Source organism: Stegostoma tigrinum, chromosome 1 (assembly GCF_030684315.1).
Source record: "Stegostoma tigrinum isolate sSteTig4 chromosome 1, sSteTig4.hap1, whole genome shotgun sequence".
NCBI lineage: Eukaryota > Metazoa > Chordata > Chondrichthyes > Orectolobiformes > Stegostomatidae > Stegostoma > Stegostoma tigrinum.
In genome coordinates, this window is record NC_081354.1 from 11,906,105 (window position 1) to 11,929,187 (window position 23,083).

Consider the following 23,083-nt stretch of genomic DNA (forward strand, 5'->3'; position numbering starts at 1 on the left):
CCACTGGATCAAGGAATGGGAAACATGGACATCACCAACAAGCTCCTTGTGACAAGCACCCATCTGTCAACGGGTTGGTTTTGAGGTATGACATCGAGTGTGTTCCCTGCTAAACAGGGTCAAGAAAAGCCAAAGCCCTCATGCACCTAACCATGGGGCCGCAGGAGAAAGCCCTTACGCACTTGTGGAGAGAACGTTGCTGAACATCACTGAAGCATGATCCTTCTACAGATTAGTGGCCAACTATTCATCTCAAACTCAGCAAATGAGTTGTTTCTGGGGACTTGTACCAATAACAAATTAATGGAATTATACAATAGCTACAGAACAGTGCCCAGCTGGGCAGCACCGTGGCTCAGCGGTTAACACTGCTGCCTCACAATGCTAGGGACCTGGGTTTGATTCCAGCCTCAGGTGACTGTCTGTATGTTGTTTGCATGTTTTCACCACGTCTGTGTGGGTTTCCTCCGGGTGCTCTGGATTCCTCTCACAGTCCAAAGACAAGCAGGTTAAGTGAATTGGCCATGCTAAATTGCCCCATAGTGACCAGGGATGTGCAGGCTCGGGAGACTAGTCATGGGAAATGCAGTGTTACAGGGAAAGAGTGGAAGTCTGGATGGGATGATCTTCAGAGGATTGGTGCAGGCTCGATTTGTCAAGTGGCCTCTTTCTGCACTGGAAGGATTCTATGGTCTGTGACGTCAAGAGCAACTCTCAGCAAATGCATTACAGCTAAGATCATAAAATTAGGAGATATAGGCCATTCGGCCCATCAAGCCTCACGGTGCCATTCAGTAAAATGATGGCGGATCTGATCATGGGGCTTCCAACCCCACTGTCTTGCCTGACACCCATCATCCCTCAATTCACTTGTAAATGAAGAGGCTGTTTAACTCAGCTGTGAATCAGATCCAATGGTTCAGCCTCCATTGCTGTCTGGTTCAAGATTTACAAACCTCAGAACCGTTAGCTTTTCCGAACTGAGGTGTCCACGATTGGACACAATACTCCAGTTGAGGCCAAACTAGTGAGTTTAATAGAGGTTCACCATCACCTCCTTGCTTTTGGACTCTCTCCTTTTACTTATAAGATCGTATAGAGTCAAAGAATCCCTACAGTGTGGAAGCAGGCCATTCAGCTTATCTAGTTCACACTGACCCTCCGAAAAGCATCCCACCCAGGCCCAGATCAGAGCACCCAGAGGAAAGCCATGCAGACATGGGGAGAATGTGCAAACTCCCCACAGACAGTCACCCAACAAATCAAACCTGGTGCTGTGAGGCAGTGGTACTAGCTGCTAAGCCATTGTGCGACTGGCACGTACTTTTAAACAATTTCTCAATAAGCCCTGCCATCTCCAATGATTTGGACACATTTCTCCGTTCCATAGTGTCTGATTGAATTCTACCCTTTGTATTATGTCGCCTCTCCTCAATCTTCCTGCCAACATCTTTCACTTCACACTTCTCTACATTAAATTGGACCTGCCAAGAGTTTGCCCATTGAAACAGCCAAAGTCCTCTTGAAGTTTATCACTACCACCTTTCGTCTGGGCTTTAAGCAGAGATATGCGAGTTGTCCATCCCTGTACCGGGGAGGTGAGCTAACTCCGAGCACATAAATGTAGACATCTCGGTGTGTTTTAGCACTAAGTACACCTTTGAAGAGTGCGCTAGAAGTTGGGAGAGGAAGGAGGTTAGGGGAAGGAGGTCCTTCTTGGCTCTTGCGAACTTTTCTGTCTTGTGCAAATTACTCCACTACAGGGGAGTAATATCTGCTCAGTAGCTGCCGGGTTTAGGTAGCTTTATTTTGAAATACAAAAGATGCTGTGAAACCTGCTCGCTGAGAGGCCAATAATGGATGGACACAATGGGTCAGCCTTTGTCTACGGAGGCAGGTAGCTCAAGTCGAGAAATTTCCCAACTCACTATACCCCCGTACACTCCATGTCAACTCAATGCCAACTCATACACCCACCCACCCACCCTCAAGTGCCCACATAACCTCCAGGTCACTTAGCCAGTATTCCCACCATAGACTTCAGGAGTCATTCGGAGAGAAGAAAAAGCAATTGTCCAGAAGTCTAGTACAGCTTTCACTCCTTACACACTTAATAGTGAAAAATAAAACCTTATTCATGGAACCCCTTAGAAGCTTTCAAATCTTGAGTGGTTAATTGCTTACCAAAACAAATCACTGTTCAGGTCCACATCAAAGACAGTTAATCATGTCATAGTTTCTTTCAGTTTTTAATCAAGCTGTGAACTCAGAACCCTCTGCTGAGATAACTATAGTGTTTGAAACTCAGCCAAGCATTCGTATCAATGTTATAAGAGCCCTGGGAGCAGTGTCAACAAATTGTTCTACTGAGGTTACAGGCTAGACACTATTTTATTTCCAACTGACAACAATCAATCAAAGCAGTCTGCAAATAATTTATCTTTCTTAGCCTTTGCTACCAGCTACAAAATAGCTTTTAAAATTTAAAGAGCAACTGATGACAGTTATACAGATTTCAACTGTTCTTTAATTGAATTTACACTAGTTTTATCAAGTGTGACTCCCACAGTGAGATCAAATGTACTTGCAACCGTCAAAATGAGATTTCTCTGAACTCAGCAACAGGTTCAAATTGCTTGGGTGAGTTTGAGTTGCCCTCCCCTGATAAATAAGGTCTCTTTCCTCTTTTGGCAAGAAAAAAAACTAGACTTATGGAAGCGAGGCACCCCCATCTGGTTTCTGCCCGTCATTTTTAAATCTCCAAAACTCTCTGTCGCAAAATTTCCTTGGCAAAGCACAGGATCAAAAGAATAAGTGTCGTGTGAATGTAATCATGAATAGGACAATTCATTATGTTTGTCTGCTTGGATCAGCTCAAACTCTCAACAAGTCTCTTGTAGAAGTTTCAAACTATGACCCTATCAGATGCCATCCATATAACTCAGCAGGGGTCTCATAGAGAACAAACTCCTCACATGTCAGCAATGACCCAACCCCAATGACCCTTGGCATCAAAGTTCCCTCAAAAGCAGTCAGTGTTACTCAACTGAATCTATTCAGACATGTTCCGGGGTGAAAGGTCGAGGGTGATGTGAAGTATGAGTGTGGTCATGAGACCCAGAGCACAAACACATCACATTAAACTGCCCAATAAGTTCTACTGTGGGAGGCATCTCACTGCTTCAGCTGAGGAGGACACTGAATGGATAGACAAACCAGAGACTGTGTTACAACACCTCCAATAAACAGAAGCAGTTACAGGAATGCTCAGTTATGAGTTGCACCATGAATCCTACAGTTATGAGCTACTAACACGCCACGTTTTCTGAAAAGTTACTCCGTCAGATTTAGGTCTGCAAAGAACAGCAGAAGAGCAAAGATCAGAAGAAGAGACAAATAGCTGTTTCAGAAAACCCATTTCCACTGTGTTAAGGCAAATAATCAGGAAGAAAGGGAATCAATTCAATGCAGCAGGATTGCAATGAATGACAATCTTTATGCTGAGTTCACATAGAAGTGCAAAGATTTACTGAAATGAGTTGCAATGTTAGGTAATATATTGTTTTAATTCTTACCTGAGGTGGTTTCCTGCATCTTTTCACGTTTCCTCTTCTTCTTCTTTCCCTTCAACATTTGAAACAAATTCAAGATATTTTATAGATCAGTTATGTATACAAACTGAACAATAACTACAAGCAAATCCCACAAGAAACAGTTCTGGCAAACAGTATGAATTGGTCAAGTGTGCCAGCCTGATTATCCTTAACATTCACAATTCATTATCACCATCTTTGTGCTACTGTGAAATGCCAATTTTACCAATAAAGTCAATGCTCTCAATATCAATACTGTTTCGATCACATAGAGATACAAGTTATACAATGCACAAGATTATTAATATACAACAGTGGGAACTTTGTTCCCCATTGGCAGAGTCTGGGTGCACAGTACAGGGAACTGGAAGAAAGGATCTGCATTAATATAGTAATTTTTGCAACTTAAAGCACTTTACAGCCAATGAAGCACTTCACAGAATGGGCACAGTACACAAGGAGGCCATTCAGTCTGCTGTAGCTGTGCTAACTCCCTGAAGGAGCAACCTACCTCCTGCCACTCCCCAAAGTTTCTCTCAGGTGCCTTCCTCATTCTTCCCTTTTCGATATTAATCCGATTATTTCTCAAATATCTCAAAGAGATCTCCCTCCCTATCGATATTATGCATGCCCTTCAGATCACCACCCACTTGCTGGGTGAAGAAATGTCCTTATTTTTCCATCAGTTCTTTTGCCTTAAATCTGTGCTCTCTTGTTCTCAATCTTTCCACTAACAGCAACATTCTTTTCACTTTTTACCCTGCCCAGACTCCTCATGATTTTGAGGACTATTACTGTCAATTCTCCTCCTCCAAGGCAAACAACTTTATGTAACTGAGGTTCCTCATCCCTGAAATCATTTTTGTGAATCTTTTCTGCACTCTCTCTGATGTCTACACATCTCTCTGAAAGGCATGCTTGCCCAGGACTGGATGGACTACTCCAGTTGAGAGGGAACCGGTGCTCCATGCAAATTTAATGTTACACCTCTACTGGATGACTCTCGCCAACAATGACAAAGCGAAAAAGAAATGCTCAGGAGAAATTGGATAAAGACAAGTAAAAGTTCCATTATTGTCAGTTCACTTACATATGTAGAAATTGCAAACGCAAATTAACTCTGGTAGAAGTGTCACTAATATTTAGATCTCTAGTCACTGAGGCACAGAACCAGTCAAAGCAAATCTTAGTCTAAAACAGGCTGACAAATGTATAGTGTGCTTTGTGACAGGACTCATATTACAGCAGGGGTACTGTAACAAATGACATGAAGACAACAGGAGCCAAGGTCCAATGGCTTTCTAACAGAGCGTCTATTCACAACTTCACAATGAGATTGTGGGTGTGACTCAATCTGGGAAAAGGATGAAATGTCCTTGGAACTCTACCTGTTTAAAACTCTAACCTTCCCCTTTGTATGGTTCTGCCTGAAATTTAATACTGGAATATATATTTATATTTCTTTACATGGATTTGACCCTCTGTGAGGACATAATGAAATGGCTCTATTTGATTTGATTTCAAATGTCGCTTTATGTCCAGGATTCAATTGTGCACAATGTGATTTTGTGACATCTTTCTGAGTCATACTGAAGCCCAAATCCAACTGGTGACAAATCAGAAGAATGTACAGCAACCGAGAGGGAAACTAAACAGGGGCTTCAGCTTCCAATGTAAAGATTCTCAGTGTCCCACAATACATCAGCTCGATGGAGATAGGAGTCATTGAATCATGCAACCCAGCAAGGTTTCATGTTCAACGCCCGGTTGGTTGATCTCATTTGGGCAACTTGTAGAATCTCTGTATCTGGTTTCATAGCCCACAACTTACTGAGGGGAGGAGATTCACAGTCATGGTTATTGTATGTGCCAATGTCGGGGGAGTCTCTCACCTTCTCCCTGTGGCTGAACAGCCTACCAATCACTGGCTGCAAAAAGCCATGTGAATAATTAATCCCACAGGCAAGGTGAGAGACTCTGGTGTGGAGTCACATCTTCATGAAGGGTCAAATTCTTCAGGAAAGAAAGGCAGGGAGAAAAATGATAGAGAAAAGGGAAGGATTTTCTCCACCTCTGTCAATTTAAGCAAGCACGACCTTGGTGAAAGAGTCGGAGTCATTTCTGTCACCAATGCCCAAAACTAGCAGTGGTGGTTATTCCCAACGTGGGAGCAAATTACTGCAGGTGATAGAATCCGTATGGAAAGCAGAAATGCTGGAGATCACAGTGGGTCAGGCAGCATCCACAGAGAGAGAGCAAGCAAGCGTTTTGAGTCTAGATGAATTAAGTTTCGAGTGTGGGATAATGATTCTTCTGATGAAGAGTCATCTAGACTCAAAGCATTAGCTTGGTCTCTCTCCATGGATGCTGCCTGACCTGCTGTGATCCCCAGCATTTTTGTTTTCAGGGTTACTATTTCATCTGTAACTGAATCCACCAGATTTTCTTCCCTAACAAATACCGGGATTGCTGGAGAAACTCAGCAGGTCTGGTATCTATGGAGAGAGCAAAACAGAGTTAACACTTTGAGCCCCATATGACTTCACTTCAGAAGAATCATTATCCCAGACACGAAACGTAACCCCGTTTCTCTCCCCACAGATGCTGCCAGACCTGCTGAGTATTTCTAGCATTCTCTGTGCTTGCTTCAGATTTCCAACATCGCCAGTGCTCCCCTTTTATTAGAGGTTTTCTTTCCTGTTGATCTATAATGGGCCAGCTCACCAGCTGAATGTTGAGGGGCACATGTGCTTCAGCTGTCAATTTGCAAACCCATATCAATTCCACTAACTGTGCTGACAGCAAGGGCATGGGGAAAATCACATCCAGCTCTCCTCCCTGGGAGGTCTGCAAACACTTTTTCACGGACACCATGCTCTTTGAACAAGACTTGCCCTTCACCATTAACGCAGACGCCAACTTGAGTCATTGGAAGCAATTTGCTCTTCACAATGAGATTGTGGGTGTGACTCAATCTGGGAAAAGGATGAAATGTCCTTGGAACTCTACCTGTTTAAAACGCTAACCTTCCCCTTTGTATGCTTCTGCCTGAAATTTAATACTGGAATATATATTTATATTTCTTTACATGGGTTTGACCCTCTGTGAGGACATAATGAAATGGCTCTATTTGATTTAAGTCTCACTTTGAGACTTTGCAAAGTAACATGAACAGTGGCTACAAATGATTCACAGCTGCAGAGTCACATCATACAATATCGACAAATGAGCTGAATAAGTCATAAGTAAGATTAAAAACAAACGTAAAAACCATACAGGGATCAGAGCTGGTGATGTCACCTATTGGCTTATGTCTAATGAGCTTGAACAAGATAAACGGCTTTATAAATGCTCGTAAAGATAACACTCCCTGTCTCTGTAAGGTCGAGTTATTTCAAGCTGCAGATTTGTTCCTATGTGAGCTGAAAGCTCCCCCATACAGGGGGCGAAAGGCCTGTGGAAGTGCCCAGACAGAAACACAAGAAACTTACATAGTTATCTCGTGCAGACCAGCCAGGGTATAGCTGCATGTGAAGTTGCCGCTCCTTGCGAGCCAGTTCATAATACTTCGCTTGCTCCTCACGAGACAAAGCATGCCACTGCGACAAGAAGAGATGGAAGGAAATTACTCAAACATTTACACGTTAAAGGGGAGTTGGAGGGGGACCTATACATAAGGCAGCGCGTAAACCTGACGTTGCTCAATACTGTGTCAACACTGCCCCACATCCCCAAATGAACTCAACTTCTGCTTCTATTGGTGAAAACGGGAATGAAATGTTTCACCAGAGTCTGCACCCACACTTTCTCACAAGGGTATCCAATTCCAATCCTACCCACTGACAGGTAAATCGTAATCCCACATGGAACTTTCACTCTGGACACCAGTGTTGACTGAAAGATTATTTTACTGGAAACTGCCCTTTTCTTTATTCTGGAAGTATCACAAATGGGGAGAGAAACCTGACAGCCAATGAAGAATCCTCCAATCAGGTAATCCAGTTGATGCAGGAAGGTGATGCACTATAAAAAAGGACATGTTTGGTGACCAATGGCAAGAGCTGGAGATCTGGTGGAAAAAAAATTGAACCTGAATTGCCGACTTGATATTCCCCTGGGTCACTGTGGTGTGTACTGGTAGCTCCTCAGACAACAGTTCCTTTGATTCATTCCCAATTGTCTCTGCCTCTGCATTCATCCCTTTTGTAATAAAGCAGGCTGTCGCTCATACATACCCTTCAGTTACAGCCTGCAGTGGAAACATGTCAAATCTAAAAGGGGGTCATGAGAGGCACTTTTCCCTCATTAGGTATCAAGTGACAGAACAAAGAAGGACAGCCAGAGGCAGTGGTAACTGTCGGGGCAGATACCTCTTAGAACTGACACTAGTCACTTGTGTGAGGAATGAAAGACAGGGATTATTCTTGTGGGAATGCCAATGGGTGAGCACAGGACCTTTAGGTGACCTGTGGCCAATTTCCTGTGGCTTACCTTTACACCATCAATGCTGGCTGCTCTAACAGAGCAGCGACCACAATACAGACTCATTGGAAAAATGCCCAGCACTGATACGGTTTAAGGGAGAGCATGATGGAGGCTAATGCTGACACTTCGCATATTTCCCTGGAGTCTCTAGGAATTAAAGTCTGCTCTGTGTCACTCAGAAGAGACATCCCAGAATCAGTAACGAACACTGACTGCTTTGTTTTATTCATTCACGGGCCAAGGGCGTCGCTGGTTAGGCCCAGCATTTATTGCCTGTCCCTAATTGCCCAGAGGGCAGTTATGAGCCAAGCACATTGCTGTGGGTCAAGGCTCACGCGTAGGCCAGACCAGGTAAAGATGGCAGTTTCACTTCCCTAAAGAACATTAGTAAACCAGGTTGGTTTTTCAGGACAATGGACGATGGATTGCTGATCATCATTACACTCTTAATTCCACGTTTTGTTGTTAAAGCGAACTAAAATTCTATCAAGTACTGTGGTAGGATTTGAACCCAGATCCCTGGGACATTACCTGGGCCTCTGGATTAACAGACCAGTGATAACAGACACACCCCATTCATTTTGTATTGTTTTACTTGAACACCTCTGGTGGCCAATTCTGAAGGATTGGTGACATGAATAGAGGCTGTTTGACTGGGTGAGGCAGTTGTGGAGCAAAGGGGGCAGGGTTGGTGGTTATAGCCTAAAAGTTCCAGGAATACTAACTGATCAAGTGGGGCAAGTGTGGGGCTGAGAAAATATATCAAAATGAAGTACACTAGAACATGCAGCCATTCCCAGTAAACTGTGACCACGTAGTGGTGGTGTAGTGGTGATATCACCGACTATAATACAGCGGACACACCTAAAACATACTGGTGTCATGGACTGTCGTCCATCTCTGGCAACTGGTGGAATCTGGATTCAACAGAAGAAATCTGGAATACAAAGGGAATCTCAGTAATGGTGATTACAACAGCCAGCATCAATTACTGTATTATAGGGAGGGAAATGTGCCTTCTTTAAATGGTCTGGCGCACTTGTGACTCCAGACCTCAACAATGTGACTAACATTTAACCGCCCTCTGAAAGGGCCTAGCAAGCCCCTCAGTTCAAGGGCAACTTCAGATGGTCAACCAATGCTTGCTAGCGTTGCTGTGTGCTCTTGCCTTTACAGGAAGATCATTCCACAGACAGCGGCTACAGGTCGGAAGAGGAGAGTGGGATGGACATATCTATGGAAAACACGCTCTGCCCAGCTCGTTCAGCATTTAATATCCTGCACTGTGTGGCCACAAATCAAAACCAATGTCCAAGTCCAGGTCACGAAGGAGAGAGATACTAGATTTGATGACTGCTGTACAGGTTACTTACCCTCCTGCCAAGGATTTGATTGATAGCTGCACTCTCTTTCAATGTGCACTCTGCCACTACATTTGCTCTCATCTCCTTCATGTACAACATAAAGGCGTTGAGTGGCTTCTTGATGTGAGGTTTTTTGGCCTCTTGTTCCTTCCTCGTTTCCTGGTGAGGCTTTCTGTCGGCAAATATGAGAAGACACTTCTGACCAATTTCAATCATTCCCGTGGTTCGAGCAATTATTAAAGCACAGAATCCCGCACCCCCCTGCGATCTGACATCACCCCCACCCCCTCACCCCTCCTCCCCAAAAAAGGAAAGTGAGAATTTGCACACTTCCCTAACATTAGATGGAGCATTGGAATGAAGGTGGCTATTCAGCCCCTTAAGCCTGTTCCAACATCCATTTAGACTTTGTCCTATCCCTAGCTCAACTCCTTGCACCTGCCTAAAAAGAAATGTCAATCCCAGTGGTAAAATATTGAGTAACTTGTGCTCTACCAAAGAAAAAGAATCATCTGCAACTCTTCAAATTGACAACCTACATGTCCATGTGTTCAATCTCGTTGTGAATGGGTTCTTGCTTGATTTGGTGGTTCACAATGGCCGGGTGTGGGATGCCAGTGGTAGGAGGATTTGGGTTCCCATGGGCCATCGGATGGGAGAACCTGAATTGGAGATAGAGGAGAAGAAATTAATTTGTAAAACAGCGCCAAACTCGCTAAAATCACAATGGTACTGCAGTCATGGGGCTATAGGCCTTCACTGATGCAGACTGGGCAGAAGTAAGCAACAATGATGAAGGCAGGCTGGAGCAACAGCCACAGTGAATATGTAAAGTTGTAACAGTCTTACCAGACCATAGGGCCGCTCTCCCATTAGAGAGAGGCAATCGGTGGTGGTTTAACCTGAGGGTCACCACGTCAGGCGCGGGGACGGGTAGAGAAGGAGAGCCTTTCAAGGTGAACTCTGCTTGTGGGAACTGAGAGCATCCTGCAAGCATCACCGCATTTCAAACCAGCCAAACTGAGCTAACTGATGCCCTGTCTGAATATAAATGTGGACCGATGTTTCAAAAGCACTCTCAAGCAACATTATGCAGAATACTGATTCCAAACAATGAATTATTAACGCTCTTTTTAATCATATAGCTGCCTCCACCTGGAAAATAGTCAAAATATGAAAGTATTCTGCAGGGCTCAAAAGGAGTTAGTCTTTGTTCAGTTAGAACTTTGGGATGTGGCACGTATCTCAGCTGACCTGCAATGTACAACCCCACAGAAGGCTATCGCCTCATGTCAATTCGAGTTGCTCCTGGCATGTTCAATGAGAGAGGTGCTCGTCCAAACAACTACAACCTGAACAGTGCTCCCTATCTGCACAGGTGTGCCTGGTACCAACTGGGTTTGCCATAAGGTCGCAGCTGGCGAGTTTCGAGTTGACTCCAATGCCAGACTGGGACGAGGGAAGGGCTGGATCTGGGAAGACCTTTGGGATCGAGGAGTGTGCTTTCCATATATCAATGTTTTGAACCTACGGCTGAAGGTGCATTATTAATGCGGGAGCCTCATCAAAGGAAGAATTGCTGCAGTGCGGAACACTGCAACAAACCCAGAAGATGCCGTGTACTCTGGGCTGGGGAGGTGGATAATGTTAACCGAATGAGTGTGGCTGAAGCTCAGGCTTCATTTGGGTATCACTACTGATACAGAGATCCTTAAAACAGCCATGCTTTATTAGGAAGTCCAGCTGAGCCAATTAGCCAGTGGGATTATACTTGAAAGGGAAACAATTACCATGGTGCACTAAAATATAGCTAATGTGCATTGCACCTTGCCAATCATTAATAAGGGGAAAATTCCAGAAAAGAGTAACAGACCCTATTCTTAAGTCTTTGCTGTGCAACACAGTCACTTGGGCAGATCTCTTTATAATGCACCTGCACCTGCACTCTGGTACAAAATAGTTTTGTCTGTATTAAAGGACTGTCATCAGATTTCAGTGACGCTTGTAAAGAAACACTTATTTTTTCACTGACAGTCAAATTACACAAAAACTCAGCAGCGGCAATGCATGTGAGGGGCCCAGGGTGCAAATGTTAACATTACTGCCGAGAATTATCCTTTGTGTAATTCCTCATTTTTTGAACTGTGCAGGGATGACCTTAAAAATAAAACTCTAGTTATCTAAACGTGACTGTAGTTGCATGCGGGGAGTTCAGGAACAAAGAACAGACTGAGTGAAGGGAAGTGGCAATTTCTGCGTTGTTAAAAAATAATTTAAAGGGCATTTAAATTTAAACAGACAGTTGCCAAAGCTTTTCGTCTTACAAACATCTGGACAAATGCAAGAATGTTAAATGTCGAATGAGTACATTAGAGCCACCATCGATTCGATGAGATCTACGCTGGGAAGGCATGGTATCTAAAGCAGATTGAGCCAGCCAATCCATAGTGATGCTATACATTGGCAACAGAAGTATACTTTTTATTAACAGGACACTGCCATCAGTCCAAGGAGATATTCTGTCTACCACATAACTGAGCAACACTATGAATGAATTTCTGTGCCAAGGCGATGCCAACTACTGACTGATCAAACAGCATATTCATCTCGTTGTTTGTGATGGGCACATTAATGCCCACACTTGTAAAACCCAAAACAAATCTACTATAAAATGTGAGACTCTAGTTCTTTTTGAACAATCCTGAGCATGTTAATAGCTACACTAAGAATCAACCTAAGATAATCAGCTGAACACACCCACTGCTCGTCTACCGTCCCTTCACATACAGGGACCTGTTCTGTGCAAAAGCATTTAAGCCATACACTTTTTATTTGAATTCCAGTAAGCCTGGGGACATATGAGGAGAGATTGACTAGGTTAGGATTGTTTTCACTTGAGTTCAGATGAATGGGGGGTGGGGGGGAATCTCAAAGAGACTTACAAAATTCTAACCGGACTGGACAGGGTAGATGCAGGGATGATGTTCCCAATGGTGGGTGTGTCCAGAACCAGGGGTCCCAGCCTGAGGATTCGGGGTAGACCATTTAGGACAGAGATGGGGAGACATTTCTTCACCCAAAGAGTGGTGAGCCTGTGGAATTCATTACCAGAGGAAGTATTTGATGCCAAGACATTGAATATATTCAAGACGTGGCTAGATATAGCACATGGGGCAAATGGGATCAAAGATTAGGGGGAGAAAGCAGGATCAGGCCGTTGAGTTGGACGATCAGCCAGGATCGTGAAGAATGGTGGAGCAGATTTGAAGGGCCGAATGGCATCCTCCTGCTCCCATCTTCTATGCATCTATAATTCCCTGCTGCTTATAGACGTACACACAAACATTTGAATTAGAAGCAGGAGTAGGCCATTCATCCTCTCGGGGGCTGCTTTGCTACTTAATATAATCATGGCTGATGTGATTGTAGGCTCATCTCCACATTCCCCTCATCTCGTTCAATTTCCCTTGTTAGTCAACAATCTATTTATCTCGGCCTTAAAACATATTCAGTGACACTTCACAGCTCTATGGTAACACCTTCGGCACTCAACCAACTTGCCAACCAATCAGCAGCCTTTCTCACAGAGTATGAACTGTTGTGACAATTTGAAAGTTAGTTTTCTTGCATTTGTCCTGATGAGTGCAAGCTGGGCAGCTTCAGTAAGTTTTGAGTTCCGTGCTGCCAAGTGACAATTTAAAAGGGCATGATATTTGTTTTGCCTCGGAACGGTCTCACTGCACAGAGAGGTGTGGCTACCACAGGCTTAAAGAAACAGTTGCAGCTACAGAGACTGAGTGCCAATTATGAAAATACGCAAGCGTCTAAAGCAAAGAGAAAGAGCACTTGTTGCATTGAAACACCAGGCAACACTTTCCGCTTAAGAACTGTTGGATGGACGCATACAGCAGTTATTTTGGAATCACAATCTTCCCTACCCCAGAGACGAGTGAATACCCAGTTTGTCTTGTCTTGGTGAGGTTCATAATACCATGAAGAGATCCAGCCCACAGGTTCCAATGATCATTTTGTACTTTATTACAGAAGCAGAACCTTCTTGAAGCTCGGATTTATTTTAGTCAGAATAGACATTTCCCCGAATTGCTTCCCATCCAGTCACATGCCCACTCGGATCCTGACTCTCAGCCAGGACGGGAGGCTGCGTTGCAGGGGTTGGTAGGGCAGGGGGTGTTGTGGCTGGGAAGGCTGGTGGGAGGGGCTCTGAAAGGAGGGGATTTGGTTACCCATAGGGTTGGGCGTATTCGTTGAGACTGAAATCCCCTCCTGGAAGCCAGTAGCACAGCAGCACTGCAGGGGAGTGAGGGGTAGGTGGGATATTGGATACAGGAGGAAGTCACACTCTCTTATCCAGAGTGTGAGGACAGGGAGTATGGAGGGACCTCACATGGGCACAGTGCACGGCTTGAGTGTTGACAGGGCTGGCATCTTTTTATCGATCTGGGTCAATGGGGCATTGAATAAATTGTTTGGTCCCCACAGGATTCATACATTCTTTCTCTACATCTGACTGGGAAATGGCCATTTCAATTTGAATATATCGGTTTAAACAGTTCAGTTCGTCTGTCTCTAACAGAGGATGAGACAGCTTGAAAAAATAGCCAGGGCAATTTTATGCCACCTGCTAGTTTCCTGCCTGTCAGAACACACACATATATTTAAATAGCTCTTATTTTTGAGGAAAACTTTGAAGGTTGCATTCTAATATTGGGCTCAATTCCTCTACATTGGCTATGTGCGTGATTTGTTGCAATAGAAAAATGTGAGAGATGAGCTACAGAAAAAAGTGTTTTGATCAATTAAAAGCTAAACAACATTGGCCTTTTGTTGTTCTCTGGCTAAAATGGATTAAACTGCAATAATTGTGCTTTCAATCAGATAAAATATTCTAATTAATTTTTTAAGTTTGATGCTCACAGCAATTTAAATATCTAAACAGTTGAATGAGTGATATTCCATGTTTCCAATTCACATTTTGAAATGTAGTTGTTTCACACAATGTTATCTGAATTAGTTCGAATTATGCTGGCAATTAAATGACCAATCGCAACAGGAGAGACTCAAAATGGGTACCATACCATTTTGTGTGCATCAACACACAAGGACCTTGCTCTCTATCAATCATTCCAACAATCCACGTCCCCTCCTGGCTACAGGACTAAGGTCAGGACTTGGGCATGGGGTTGAGGATATCCTGCTTCACACCCTTCGCTTGTAGTGCGTGAGAAGCAGCAAGACACTGCTAAACCTGTTAAACTCTTATAAGTCAGTAAACTTCTCGGCTTTTCATTTTATCATGGGGAACGATCGATTACTAATGACCAAAGTGGCAAATTACAGGGTGCAGAGGAGATTCACCAGGAAGTTGCCTGGGCTAGCGTTTTAGTTATGAAGAGAGTCTGGATAGACTGGGATAACAAGGTGTGGAGCTGGATGAACACAGCAGGCCAAGCAGCATCAGAGCAGGAATTTCTGAAGAAGGGTCAAGACCCGAAGCATCAGCCTTCCTGCTCCTCTGATGCTGCTTGGACTGCTGTGTTCATCCAGCTCCACACCTTGTTATCTCAGATTCTCCAGCATCTGCAGTTCGTACTATCCCTGGATAGACTGGGCTTGTTTTCCTTAGAGCAGAGGAGATTGAGGAGGGACATGATTGAATCGTATAAAATTATAAAGGGCCTAAACAGGGTAGAAAGGAACAGACTTTGCCCATCGGTGAAGGTATCAATGACCGGGGGCATAGATTTTAAGTAAGGGGCAGGAGGTTTGGAGGGAATGTGAAGAAAATCTTTGTCAGCCAGAGTGTGGTGGAACTTACTGCTTGTGAGGACGATAGAGGCAGAAACCCTCATAACACTTGAGACATATTTAAATGTTCACTTGCAACGCCAAGGCATACAGGCTCTGGGCCAAGTGTTAGAAAATGGGATTAGATTAGCTAAGTGGTTGTTTTTGACTGGTGCTGTCTCAATGGGCTGAAGGGCCTTTTTCTGTGCTGCAGACCTCTACAACTGTGACCTTCTAAGCATTGTAAACATCATGTACAATCATGGCCCAGTTTATGGGTAGCTTAGCTGAACAACATCCAATTGTTTTCCTCAACCCTTCTGTCACCTTTACTTCATCTCTTTTGTAGTCCGCAAAAAACAAATGATTCACACCTCAAATTAACAGGGTAGTAAGAATTGTTTCAGAGATAGTAGGAACTGCAGATGCTGGAGAATCTGTGTGTGTGTGTGCCCTTGTGTCTGTGTCTGTGTGTGTGTGTGTGTGTGTGTGTGTGTGTGTGTGTCCGTGAAGGAGGGTCTCAGCCCAAAAAGTTAGCTTTCCTGCTCCTGTAATGCTGCTTGGCCTGTTGTGTTCATCCAGCTCTACACCAGGGTAGTAAGAATGTTTGTTTCAACTTGTTAACACACACACACACGGGCGCACACACACGCGCACACACACACACACATTCCAATCCACATAACCATATTTAATTGGAAACACTCATTGTCAAATTTTCATTGTTCCTCCAACAGTCACATTATTGAATAAGCCAGAACTTTGTATGGTTTGAAAACAGCGAGCGGTGCTTTCATATTTTATATTTAGATAAACGCAAAGACCTATCAGATCATAGGGCCGATTAGAGAGAGAGAGAGACTGACTGCTGGTACTGAATTTAACTTGAGGGTCATCATGCCCAGGCAGAGGGAAGAGGTTGAGAAGGTGGGGCCTCCATGTTGAATTTAGTTCAGTTTCATGTGTAACAGGCCAGTGAAAGGCCACAGACTGATGCCAATTCTGAAAATGTGAATGGATGTTTTTGTCTCGGCCTACGTTGAACCTCAGACAGGATGCAGCCGCAGCATCAGACATCACGGTGGCTCAGTGGTTAGCACTGCTGCCTCACTGCGCCAGGGACCCAGGGTTCGATTCCACCCTCGGGCGACTGTGTGGAGTTTGCACACTCTCCCCATGTCTGCATGGGTTTCCTCCCACAGTTCCAAGGTGTGCAGGCTAGGTGGATCGGCCGTGCTAAACTGCCCACAGTGCCCAGGGATGTATGAGTTTGGTGGGTCAGCTATTGGAAATGCAGGGACACAGGGACATAGAGTAGGGGGTGTGGGTCTGGCTGGGATGTTTGTTAGAGGGGCATTGAGGATGGGCTGAATGAGCTGCTGTAGAAATTTTATGGTTTAAATGAGCAAAAATGGATGCGCAGTAATCATTCACAAAACATGATTAGTGGACCAGGTCACAGACTGAAGTGTGCATGACATCAGACAGAGGGATACCTGGGATTGCCTACATGGCCAAGTGTGAGACTAACTCACACATCGACATTGTTGAGCCTGACGTAATCTTGAGATTCCTGGCTACAACTGTGCTTATTGCAGCACTACGCAGGATGCATTTTGAGACCAAATTGCTTAGCGCTCGTCTGAAACTACCTGGCTGATAACCCGCTACAATCTTTTCTCCTGCCCAAATTTAGCAATTAAAGTCTCACGACACTTCTTCTGAGGCAAGTTTCGATTTCAAAGTCTTGAAAGAGCTTATAAAGAAAGGCAAGGGGTCTTGCAGCCAACTTGCAAAAGTTCAAAGGAAACGAGGGCTTACCAGTTGAGAGGGGGCGTGAGCTGTCCAACTGCACCTGGAGACAGGGGATAGAAGGAGGGGATATCAGGACCTGGGGGGTGTCTGTGCATGCCTGTGAGGAGGGGAGCAGGGGTCCAGGTGGGAACAAAACACAAGCATATTAGATTACCACAAGTCACTTCAATACAATTATACAAGAATGTAAAGGATATGCATCAGACAAGAAATAATTAGCCTTTTCAACTTTTAAAAACGCTAAATCTCATTGTTTACTCAAGATTAACTATATTGCTTGTGTTTCAACTTTGTTAGGACAGATTAAGTCATAAATTATCACAGAAATTAAATCTGGCTATATTTTTCTGATTTGAGGGCTGGATGATAATTTTTTTTGATAAAAACATTAATAATGAAATTGCTCCTTTAACATTTCACCTTTAGCCACAGCGCATTCATTTTCTATTTCCCATTTGACAATAGTCTCTTGTGTACACCTGAATGAGGGAACAAGAATTAGATCTTATAATTTTTAGATTAATTATTCCTCTCTCATCTGAATAGCTGAATGTGCTGACTCTCTGCTGTCAAGTTGTCTGTTTTCAGGATTTCAGTTCGAAGTGCCTCAGAACACAAGCTCAACCTGGAGTTCAACCTGGATAAATGCGAAGTGACACATTTTGGAAGGTCGAACTTAAATGCTGTATATAGGATTAAAGGCAGGATTCTCGGCAGTGTGGAGGAACAGCGGGATCTTGTTGTTCAAGTGCATAGCTCCCTCAAAGTTGCCACCCAGGTGGATAAGGTTGTTAAGAAAGCAGATGGTGTTTTGGCTTTCATTAACAGGGGAATCGAGTTTAAGTTGCAGGTTATGCTGCAGCTCTACAAAACCCTGGTGAGACCACGCTTGGAATATTGTGTCCAGTTCTGGTCACCCTATTATAGGAAAGATGTGGAGGCTTTGGAGAGGGTTCAGAGGAGGCTTACCAGGATGCTGCCTGGACTGGAGGGCTTGTCTTATGAGGAGAGGTTGACTGAGCTCGGACTTTTCTCTCTGGAGAGAAGGAGGAAGAGAGGTGACCTGATCGAGGTGTACAAGGTAATGAGAGGCATGGATAGAGTCGATAGCCAGAGACTTTTCCCCAGGGCAGGATTGACTGCCGCGAGGGGTCATAGTTTTAAGGTGTTCAGAGGAAGGTATAGAGGAGACGTCAGAGGGTGGTTCTTCACCCAGAGAGTTGTGAGCGCATGGAATAGTTTACCAGTGGTAGTCGTGGAAGCGGAGTCATTAGTGACATTTAAGAGACTGCTGGACATGCACATGGACAGCAGTGAATTGAGGGGAATGTAGGTTAGGTTATTTTATTTTTGGATTAGGATTATTCCACAACAGCGTGGGCTGAAGGGCCTGTACTGTGCTGTACTTTTCTATGTTCTATGTTCTAAGACTGAAATATCTTGACTTTTATGGGATAGCCCAAGAAATGTAGTTCAGGATGTTGTTATCTGTCAAATTAAGTCTTCTCTAGAAATCTTCAAAATCAGTCTCACTTAGTATCAGCCTGCCTGCATATGTGTTTGGCTTTAACAGCCCCATTCAAATGATTGAAAATAGGGATTTACAAATTTACTTAAACGCAGAGGGTAAGATTAAAAGGATATTCTCAACAACAGCTTGCCTTCAATGTTGCAAAACACTTCAACATGCTTCCTTGATAAAAGTTGACTCTACGTCAAAGAAGGGCTAGAATCTGACTGTGTTAAACTTCACAAAGTGGATTTATAAACGTACTACTGAGACATTTGTGAATGGATCACGCGCCTCCACATGATCACAACCAAAACCGGGATCCCTATCAAGTTTCCCTAAAACAGAAAGTGGTTCAAACAGGACTTCCATTGAGCCGTGGCCTTGTGGAACCTCATAATGATTAGTGCATGGTCAGTAGCACGGTCCCCAATCTGTCCCTCGGACAGCCAGCACCAAATCTTCAAGCTTCAGTCCTTAACTTAATTCACTCCGAACCGATCATTCGCTTAGATTTGACATGGGTGTGTTCCCTGGCGGAAATATTTGCATCTGAGAGACATCACAGAATCCCTACAGTGTGGAAGTAGGCCATTCAGCCAATAGTGACTCTCCAAAGAGCAGCCCATTAAGACCTACCGCATGCCTGTAACCCTGCAATTCCCATGGCTAATCCACACATCCCTGGACACAAGGGGAAAATTAGCATGGCCAATCCATCTAACCTGCATGTCTCTGGACTGCAGGAGGAGACCCACACAGGCACAGGGAGAAGGTGCAAACTCTACACAGATAGTCAACCTGACGCTGGAATCGAATCTGATCCCTGGCACTGTGAGGCAACAGTATTAACCACTGAGCCACCATGCCACCCTCCAGGGGGCAGTGGCTTTCAACAGCTATTTCAAGCCTTTCTGACTATACATCTTTTAAAATGGAATATGTTCATCAGTAAAATTAATAGCAGCAGGGAAAAGATCTACTGACCTTTGAAGTGAGTGTAGCTCAGGTTTACCAGAATGCTACCTGACTCCAACAGTTGAGTTAGGAGGAGACAATGTACATACTAGGGATGTATTCCCTCGAATTTTGAAGGTTAAGGAGCGGTTTGATGGAAGTTTTCTTTTAAGGTATGAAGCCAAACAGGCGGAGGGACAATGTAAAATTATTTCTGCTAGATGAGGAATTTAGGATGAGAGGGGTAATCAGTGACACTAGGCTCATCCTTTTCTGGAGTGAAATTTCACAACAATCATGCACACTGTGGGTGGGAGAAGTTTGGGAACTTCTTCCATTGACTGTAAATGATGATGGGTCAATGGTCCAATGTTAAATCTGAGGTTGGCAGATTTTTGTGGACCAAGAATGTAAGGGGATGTGTGACAAAGGCAGGAATGTGGAGTTTGGTCACAGATTACCCATGATCTGACTGAATGCGGGGGGACAGGCTCAAGAGGAAAAACAGATCCCTTCCTGTTCCCAGAGAAAGAGCAGGAGTCAAGAGGAAAGATTGCTCTCCTCTGTACGAACCAAACTTGGGCCAGATGTTCATATTCAACCATATTCAGTTCTCTTTTTGATCAATGTGATTTGTTACCCTCTACTGTAAAGTATGGCAGCTGATTTGAACATAAATAAATGCATCATTGTGGGTTTAAAGTTCTGGCAGAGTGGCTCAGTAGAAGATGAAAACATTCTTGAATTCCTTTTTCCTGTCAGAAGCCATACGTCCTATTCCCTAAGGAACTGGAATTAAAATGTTGCATTTCTCTGGCTTCAGAAAGAAATACAGAGGGAACCAATGACAGTGGCATCTCAGCTGCTTGACTGAACCTTGTGCTATCACTGTGCACCCTTCCCCACTCTTCACCCCACCACCCCCCCACCCAAACACCCATGACCTGAAGCAAGGTGTACAATTTCAACTTCTCAGGTGCATGAGAGCTATATTATTTTCATTGTTCAGTTCTCAGGGTTTCGAGACCTACAGAAAGGCATACACTGTGACTGCAAAATACTCCAGGGCCCATTGTCAGCTCTCTCTCTCCCAAAACACAGGGTTTTCCAGCATCTGCAACTTTACAGGATCAACAGTTAATTAAGAATAATTTTCAGCCCCTTAATGCTCACACTTGATATGATTCATTTGCCTCACAATTGTCACTCCAGCTCATACTAAGCTCTTCATCAAGCTGATTCCTAAGGGCTTCAAGGTCAAATAATTTTGCTTGTGTAGCATTTAACAGCCAAAGCTATGCCAAGAGAATGCTCTCAACTGACAACCCGCGAACATGAAGCCCTACAGCTTTCCAAAGTGCCTGGCTGGATTAAAACAGACTTTTAATCCCCAGTAGACCTTTGCATTTTATGGTATACCTGAAAATGTTCCCTCGGGATGGCTCTGCAAACGCAGTAAAATACACTGGGGCTTTTTTCCACATTAAGTTCCCTCTCCCCCTTAAAGCAGAAGTACACGCCCATCGGGTAATTGCTGACACAGCATTATCATAGTGCTGGAAGCAAAAGCAAACCTTTTAATAACTGGGATGTTACGGCAGATAAATACACTCAGTCTTGTGCACTTCTCACAGTGCATCGCGTCATATGACCTCGGCAGCTCTCTAACCTCAATATACTGGACATGTAACACAAATGGTTAACCTGAACTGAGCAGAGGCCAGTGGCTGTGGAAAATAAGCAGTGCAGCTCCAGAACTAACAGAGTTTAAAGCAAGACATTGCTGACGTTACACTACATAATCATCGGGCTCTCTACAACATAAAGGCTGAATTCTTTGTATGCTGTGGCTGTTGAGTGAGGGAACATTCCTGTCATTTCCTGAGATCACAGATCAGACTGATGTTCTAGTGCAGCAGTGACAGAGTGCTGCACTGTTGGAAGTTGTTGGAAGACCAGTTTTGGTCACGCAGGTATAGGAAGGATATTATTAACCTGGACAGAGTTCAGAACAGATTTACCAGAACGTTGCCGGGAATTGGAAGGTTTGAGTTATAAGGAGAGGCTGTATAGGCTGGGACTTTTTCCACCAATCAAGGCACGAATCAGGCTGGAATTCCTTCTTCGACAACTAACTTGGGAGCAAAAGACTAGAACCTGGGACCACCACCAGGACCACATCGGGGATGTATAGTGAGCTATGTTACACTACGTCAATTTACACAGACACACACACACACACACACATACACGCATGCACATAAATATGCAGGCACACACTCAGAGTCACACACTAACACATACACACACTGGCACAAACAGCTCCACAGCCACACACCTGCACACATGTCCATAATCACTGCATGCACACAATTACACATATTCATTCTCACACAATCGTTGTCTTTGTACAAGTCATGTACATGCACACACACACGTCTCACACAATGATGCACAGGCACACACACATCCACTGTCACATGTACACACAACGTCACACACACACACACATACACACACACATTCTCTCACACCTCTCCTTCATGCACTCTTGCGCACATACACACACAAAACACACATACAATCTCTCAAACCTAACAGAAAGAAAGCAATCCTGCTTTCTGTTTAGTTTCTGCATTAACATTCCCTCCTTCCCGTGTAATGGAAGCATGGTCTCACTGTTTGCTCAGCTACACTGTACACCATCAGGTACTGATGCCATTCACTGTGTGTTAATGCAGTGTAGACAGAGTGATGGGCTCAGGAAACAACTATATTAAGATACATTGGCTTCAGCCAATTGGTTTCTGGAACTGCAGCTATAACAGATTGTGATGACTCTTTTGTGACGGTTTCTTAGCTGGTGAGTACACTGTTACTGTGTGTCGTAGTGTGGACTTAGAGATAGTAAGTCAGCAAGCTGTTTTACATCTCCCTGCACCTTCTTTGCTGATCAGTCCAATATCGCCTGACAAAGTCAAGATGTACCCTAATTTTTTAACAAAAAAAGCAAACCCTTCATCAGGTGTACACTGCTAATGGGGCATCAGCAATGATAGGCTGAATGGTCTCCTACCATTGCTGATACTCTTTGAAAAAATAACCCAACTGTAAATATTGTTGCAATCCCTGACTTTTCAAGTAAAAGTGACAGTTTTTGTTCGTAGCATGGTCGTCGGGTTTGTTATGGCCAGCCAACTATGTACCTCTCTCAAACGCGTCTGCAATAAATGCTGAGGTTTGAGAAGCTGGCGTGCCGAGAATTAATCACAGAGAAACATTTTCAGCGCTGGTTGTCTCACAGTGGGGAAAACAGAAAACGAAAGCAAGTGACCCGCGTTTCGAATCTCCCGAGTTCGGGTTCGGCGAGAGTGTGTCCGTATGGAAGATTCCTCACCTCTTTTGGAGTTGATGTCTGTGGGGATTTGCGTGGGGTGTGATCCAGGGGCGAAGTGCTCATCGCTGTAGGTAATGAGGGGCGTGAGCGGGTGAACTGCATGGCACGGCTGCACCACGGGCACCTTGTTTGACTGGAAGAGATAACAAAAAAAATT

At 44.1% G+C, this 23,083-nt stretch overlaps 1 protein-coding gene across 7 annotated transcripts in view; it reads right to left on the bottom strand.

Moving 5' to 3' along the window:
• Window positions 1-23,083, bottom strand: part of lef1 (lymphoid enhancer-binding factor 1) — a 163,263-nt gene that overhangs the window by 57,344 nt on the left and 82,836 nt on the right. For 3 of the 7 annotated variants that reach the window (XM_048542317.2, XM_048542289.2, XM_048542303.2), the window contains exons 4-9: window positions 22,927-23,059; window positions 17,069-17,159; window positions 9,982-10,104; window positions 9,452-9,614; window positions 7,085-7,192; window positions 3,576-3,627 (exon numbers count right to left, since the gene is read on the bottom strand). In XM_048542317.2, coding sequence (XP_048398274.1) covers window positions 3,576-3,627; window positions 7,085-7,192; window positions 9,452-9,614; window positions 9,982-10,104; window positions 17,069-17,159; window positions 22,927-23,059 — 670 coding nt within the window. Of the gene's footprint in view, window positions 1-1,539; window positions 1,543-3,575; window positions 3,628-7,084; window positions 7,193-9,451; window positions 9,615-9,981; window positions 10,105-17,068; window positions 17,160-22,926; window positions 23,060-23,083 lie in introns of all 7 variants that reach the window. The other 4 variants (XM_048542325.2, XM_048542296.2, XM_048542309.2 and 1 more) reach the window with 2 other exon arrangements.